The sequence below is a fragment of the Vicugna pacos genome, chromosome 34, assembly GCF_048564905.1.
Source record: "Vicugna pacos chromosome 34, VicPac4, whole genome shotgun sequence".
NCBI lineage: Eukaryota > Metazoa > Chordata > Mammalia > Artiodactyla > Camelidae > Vicugna > Vicugna pacos.
In genome coordinates, this window is record NC_133020.1 from 1,828,180 (window position 1) to 1,835,045 (window position 6,866).

Here is a 6,866-nt window from a genome sequence, read left to right on the forward strand (position 1 = left end):
TATGGTTAATCATATTTCTGTTGGGATGTTTAAGCTTTTTATAGTTTTTCATTTACGTATAATACTATAATAAAGATCTCTGCTTTTTCCATTTTTAAAGCGATGTCTTTAGGATAAATCCTCAGAAGTGGGAATACTGAATCAAAGAATGTGAAAATTTAAAAAAAATTTTTGACATTGCTATCAAATTGCTTTCTGCAAAGACTTCCAGTGCACGGAGCACAGAGAACCATCTTTTTAAAAATCAATTTTTTTAATTTGAGGATTTGAGAGGTTGTATCTTTCCATATGTTTGTTAACCAAATGTTTCTTCTTAAATGTTCTGTACCCAAAATGTTACTGGGATCTTGAGATTAAGGAACAATCTTTTTAATCAAGGATTCTTTTTTTCTTTCACTTTGTAGCCAAAGAAACGCTGCCTGATTTGGTTTCCATAATTCCCGACACAGTCCCAAGTACTGACCTTCTCATTGAAACTACAGCCTCTGCCTGTTACACATTGAACAATGTAATCCAGAACAGCTACCAGAATGCACGGGATCTTCTAAACACTGGGGGCCTGCAGAAAATTATGACCATAAGCGCAGGTGACATGTAAGTCCTTTAGCATCTGCCTGTCGGTTGTCTCCCCATCCCACCCACCCACCACTCCCAGATGTAAGTAACGGGGTTGTGAATGTCCCGTCATCCGGTGCCGTGAGGCAGCACCGCCAAAAATAAGACTGTAGAGCGGGGCCGGTCCTTAGGGAATCAGGCAAGTGAAAAACTGAATCCTCCAAGCCAAATAGGTGCTCATTCTCTTCTACAATATAGAAGTAGTTGAACGCCATAGCTTCCCTGAGTGGTGCAGTCCAGCATTTTATTGACCTGCTGAATTATTTCCCAGAGCCACAGCTGTGACTTAAGAAGAGATTAATGTAGGCAAATTGGAGTCCTGTGGACGGAATGCCCTCTTCACTTAACCAGTGAAGCCAGTGTCACCCCAAGTGATGGCACAAGAAGTAGGAGGCAGCACAGGAAGAAATTCTTGCTTTCTCATTTTTCCCTGTCATGTCTCTTCCGTCTCTTATTCTCTTTTGAGAATAGAAGGCTTAATGCATGTAAGTCATCCTACATCCCTGTCTCTGTCTTCAAAATATTCCCATTTAAAAAGGGGGGGGGGGAATGGGAAAGAGAATGAAAAACATTGTGTAACCAAATTATCACTATTAGTTATTTAAAGTGATGGGATCCTAAGAAAAGAAATGTTATTATAGCCCAGTTCTAATGATTTGCAAAGCAAACAGACATCACCTGTAGGGGACAAATGTGTGCTTGGCTGCACAGAGCTAGCGGGGGAGCCTGTGGCATCCTGGCATGGACACACGGCCCCGCCCCCACAGCCCCAGCCTGTCTGGGCCCCTTGTGCTCTGCAGTCCCCCTCTGGCAAAGCGCACGGGGAAGGAAAGCCGCATGCAGTGTCACACGATTAAAAGGAGACCTAGGTCAGAATGGCGGTTTCCCCAGAGCAGGGAGGCCGTCACCTGTTCCCCGACAGCAGTTGCTCAGCCCTTGTGGAAAGAATGCATCAGTGGTGCAGAGCAGAAATGGCAGTTCTCAGTAGTCATCCCAACTTCTCAGCAGACCTTCATAAGACAAGATGACTTTAATTATTTGAGTTTTCAGACATCATAAGCACATGGGAACATACCATCCCTTTTGGAAACTTCTTGTGGCTTAGCGAAATATGGGAGTGTGCTCTGCTGTTACTTCTTTGTTGTACTGAGTGTCCACTTGTGAGCCAGTCCTCTCGGGCCTTGTCTGCCCCCCCCCAAAAAAATTAACAAGGAACTTCTACCAAATGTGCGCACTGCCGCCCCTTCCTTGCTAGAGTGTGGCATCCTAACCCATAGTTTGTGGGCCAGCCTGACGACCAAGCACCGTTTACATTTCATCTTTGAATAAATGAGTTCCTACTGCCAAGCAACCAATCTACGAACAGACTTTACGACCACACCTCCCTCACAATTTAAGAGCTTTTTCCAATTTTAAATACTAGAGATCCATAACTTTCATGGACTTATCGGTACTTCAGTTATTAGTGACTCCGGAAAGTCCCTCGGGTCCTAAAAGGAACTCTGTAAAGTGCAGGTTTGGCTTGCCTGCCCTGTAAGGCTGGCCTGGACGAGAAGGTCTTTCGGCTGATGAGCGAGCCCAGCCTGGGTACGAAGCTGCTCCGCAGCTCGCACGCTCTGTTCTTGGTTGCGTCCTTACCAGCTCCTAGGACAGGAAAAATAAAATCTTTGTTTCTCTGTTAAAAGCAAAAATTCAGCCAAGTGTTAATTCAAGTGATGGGAGAGAAAGAGATGTCAGAACGCACTGATCCTTAGCCAGAAACAGGAAGTTTAAGACAAACTTCAAAGCAGAACGTCAGGAATTCAGTACAGTCTCATGTCAGCGGTGACTTGGATTTCTAACGGGAACACATTTTTCATCTGCTCTCTCCAAAAACAAGGAAATTTTGAAACTGCTTTACCAAATACTCCAGCAAGAATTTATTTTATTATTCTTTATTTATTTTATTATTATTTTCTATTTATTATTATTAATTTGAAAAAGCTACATTACTCCTTTAATGGAGTCACTAAGTCTTAAGAGGTGTATATATTTTTAAGTCATACTTTTCATATGTTTGTATTTAAAATGTGCATTATAAGTATACAAATATATTTACATTCTACAAATATATAATATAAATATATTTTTAAAAATTGTATCCTATAAATAAATCCAAGGATTTGTAAAAGTCTTAAGAATGTATTCCTTATAAATACCCGGAATTTGCTCTATAAACTATTTGTTTGTTAGCCCTTTGCTAGTGGTTAAAAAGATTTAAAAAAAAAAAAAAAAAAACACAAACACCCACATGGCCCTTGGCCTCCCGAGGCTCACCATGATGAGTGGCCTGACTTAATGAATGGCTACTGAGCGACAGCAGTTAAAGATTTCCAGACTGTCCAAAGGCAGCGTGGAGAACCCTCCTACATTCTCCCTCATCTCAGAAAAATGTCCGTTTCTTCGTTTCAGCTCTGCCTCCAACAAAGCAAGTAAAGCAGCCTCTGTTCTCCTGTATTCCCTGTGGTCGCACGCAGAGCTGCACAGCGCCTACAAGAAGGTAAGGATGCTGGAAAGAGCCAGGTGATAATGCCCTGCTTGACTGGGCCCTGGTGAGAACTCACTACAAACTGCGTTTTCTTGTCTGAAAAGTGTTAAAGTTCACATTTCTGTTTGCTTGTTCCCAAGGCTCAGTTTAAGAAGACAGATTTTGTCAACAGCCGGACTGCCAAAGCCTTCCACTCCCTTAAGGACTGAGGAAAGTGGAGAACGTGGAGCCTCCCTATTCTCGGTCACCAAAAAGCCCCGAAGGAAAACACCTATTTTTCTACTTCCCCGCCCAGTGAACCGCAAGAAAGCATGCCCTGTTTGTATCTTTTTCTATTCCCATGGCCCCCAGGATCCAGAAAACAAATGATCAGAATATAATTTATTAAGTCTTCCAGAAGACTTTTGCAGGTTTGCCACCAGTAGACCCAGGCTCGGTTTCACCCTCTGCAAATAGTGGTCTTTGTCATCAGGGCTGACGGTGCATGGCGTCCTGGAACCAAAATGTGAATTCACGTGGAATGGACATTGACAAAATAAATAAGGGAAGAAGCTGTTGTATGACTAGGGTTTTTTTTAAAGTCTGATCTACATCTGTTTTCCTGTTCTGGTTTCCATGTTGTGTCACTCACATGCATGTTGTTTCACCATTGAGCCATGAGTGTGTTGTTCTGCAGTGTCGAAAACAGAAAAATGGAAATGAGATAATATTTGTTGAGTTTATCTGGAAGAAAATTTAAATGGCAAAATCATTTGTTTGTTTATTTTGTGCTTGTTTTTATCCTCTTGATTTTTTTTCTCTGATTTTCAATGAACTTAAGAAATTTAGATCACAGAGCACGCATGACTGTAAGAAAAAGAAATTGAAGGGAAGTGATCGTTGCAAATGTAAAAATCTTTTCCACAGAGAAAGGCAACTATGGTTGTGGAATTCGGTGTTCCCTCTAAATTCTGAATAAGTGGGATTTTTGCTCAAGAAATTATTTCACCTATTTAACACCACCATTAAATGCAAGTCTCTTCTGACACTACCGTTCAGTGTAATTTGTTCCCTGGATTGGCTACAAAGGGAACCCGGGCCTCTCACACTGCTGGACCAGCCAGGGCCCTGAAAACACAGCTCCTTTTAATGAGTTACATTATCAACCAGCCCTCCATTGCCCAACGTTTAAAAGTAATACAGAACCACTAAGTCTCGTATGACCTTGCTCAAGCCATTATTTTAAGTCAAGGAAGTGCTCGAGAAGAAAAATGAAGTTACGCTGGGGAAGAATGTGTCCAGCCCACCCAGAAATGATGTGAGAAATAGTCACGTTTAAAAGTTGACAGCATCACCTATTGAAAGGACTCTAAATTAAGTGTTACTTTAACTGTGCTGTGATTAATACCATTCAGATAGAATTAGTCTTCTTAACTATAATTTGTTATGTTTTGCTTTTTTAAAAAAAAACCTGACAATGTTTGTTACAGAAAGTCAGAAGGAAAAAAAATCCTTCAGCTCCTTTTGGCCAAAAAAAGTATAAGAAATAAATTGCCACTTTCAATTTGAATGTGTACTTAAGTCTTTATTATGTTTAGAACTTAAAATTTTTTCAATTTTAAAAGCTCGATGAAGAGAACCTAATTTAAAATGAAATTATTTAAATACAAATTTTTAAAATAGTGAAGAGAGAAATTTATCTTTTTTCAGAGTCTGATAAGCATTTGGAGTCTATTTATTCCTCCAAGTAATTAATGTATATTCAAAAAGTTTCTGTGTTTTTAAGGCATTAGTAGAGCCTTCAATAATATTAAACACAAAATAAGGCAAAAATAACACTGCCTGCATTGGGATCTGCGTACATTTTGGTTTATTTATGTATCTTGGTTTATGTGGTATGAGGGACATGACATTTGAGGCTTTGACCTTTTAAATTTCAACTTTAATTCCTGAGTTTAATACTTTGTAGCTGCTTATGTTTGTTCCCTAATGAGTCCTAAATCCTTTACCAAGAAGCACTTCCTGTGAGAAAGATGGGGCCAGCTAGCCACTGACCCACGTGAAAATGGAGGGACATGCGAGTAAGTTAGCTCTGGTCACATTTTGGTAAATTGAGTGGCTCTGTGACCGTGAAAAGATGGGCTTTGATCCCCGTGTCCTGCTCTGTCCATTCTGTTTACAAAAACCTGAGCGCTTCTGAGGGAGGTCCTTAGGTGACTGAATGTCAGTTTTGATCATAGGTCCGTACACAAGCTTTTCTTCTTTTCCGTGTCCCAGACTGGACATTCATCAGAGGAACAGGCAGGCTCGGCTGGGCCCTTGCGTTTATTTGAGCTGAGAGTCCTAAAGGGCTTGCTGCCTTGTGAAGAATTCTTGATGGTTTTTCTGGAATATGAGAGGCTGCTGTCCTGGGTTTCTGTCAACTGGAAACATTTGTTTATACTTGATGGAAATAACCAAAAGGTTATCTGACAAGATAGAAGGGAGATTAACGTGTCAAAGGGGCAAAGCAGCAGCATGAGTAAATAAACCACTTTAAAAGCACTTTAATCGTCTTATGAAGAAGCAATTCCTTAGGAGAAAGAAGGAAATGGGGGGGAAATGTATATTCTTAAGTATGTGTGTATATATATAACTTACATGCTACAGTTATACATGAAATTCCCTCTAAATAAGATACATAATGCAGACCTTGCATTGAAGTGAGGAGGACTTGAGTACATGTGTACTTTGAACAGAACTGCAGAATCTAAGGATTAGGAGGGAATTTAGGGGGCATCTGGTCAGGTCCTCTTTCAAGTGTCTTCCTGCAGCAGAAAAGATTCAGTTCTTATTAAAGTGACAGAGAAGAAAATTACGCAATCATTCATTCAACTAATGCCCAGCATGACCCCGTAACTGGTGCATCTTGAGACTCAGTAATGGTTGCATTTTATTTATTGTGGGAGGGGAAACGGATTAGAAAGGAAGCAAGCTCTTCAAAAGAAAATTCTGCTTTAGGTTTAACATTTTACACGTAGTGCCACTGAGGGTTTCATCTCTTTCGAAATAAACTTCAATCTTGTAAGGACTGTAATTAAAAGGAAAACTCCCTTGTTAATGATCTGTTCAGGAAAGAGACCAAAATGCCACACGCTGGCACGGGAGTTGTTGACAGTATGATAAGGGAAGGTACTCGAAAGCTGTCTGGGAGACACAGGTAAGAACCCAGCAATATTCAGCCTGGAAGAAGGGTGTTGTGTTACCGGTCATTAAGTATCTGAAAAACCCACGGTACAGAAGCCCTCACAGTCTCCCTCTGACCGTGGAGCACAGACCAGGGTCGGTAGGTGGAGGCTTGTGGGACTGGCTTTGACTGAACAAGAGTGCGCATCTACTGACCACTTCTCCCAGCCTTTTCATGAAGTAACACCTTTTTCTTCTTTAACACCTCATTGTGGCATGCTTCCTGCACAGTAAACTGCACATATTTCAGGTGGACAATCTGATGGATTTTGATAGATGTACACACCTGTACACACCCATGAAACCACCACCACACTGAAGATATCTAACATTTCCATCACTCCCCAGGAGGTGCAATTTTCAAATTCCCAATTTATCCCTTCCCACTCCTTTTATCCCCTGGCAACCATAAGTTTCTTCTTTATGTCTATGAGTCTGTTTCTCTTTTGTAGATAAGTTCATTCGTTTCCTTTTTTTTTCTCTCAGATTCCACATATAAGTGATACGGTATTTTTCTTTC

At 40.8% G+C, this 6,866-nt stretch overlaps 1 protein-coding gene across 1 annotated transcript in view; it reads left to right on the forward strand.

The window, feature by feature from the left end:
• PKP2 (plakophilin 2) overlaps window positions 1-4,691 on the forward strand; it is a 75,333-nt gene extending 70,642 nt beyond the window's left edge. The window contains exons 11-13 of the mRNA XM_031670517.2: window positions 405-594; window positions 3,067-3,154; window positions 3,283-4,691. Of these exons, the coding sequence (XP_031526377.2) occupies window positions 405-594; window positions 3,067-3,154; window positions 3,283-3,351 (347 nt within the window). The 3' untranslated portion in view covers window positions 3,352-4,691. The remainder of the gene's footprint in view (window positions 1-404; window positions 595-3,066; window positions 3,155-3,282) is intronic.
• The last annotated feature ends 2,175 nt before the right edge of the window (window positions 4,692-6,866 follow it).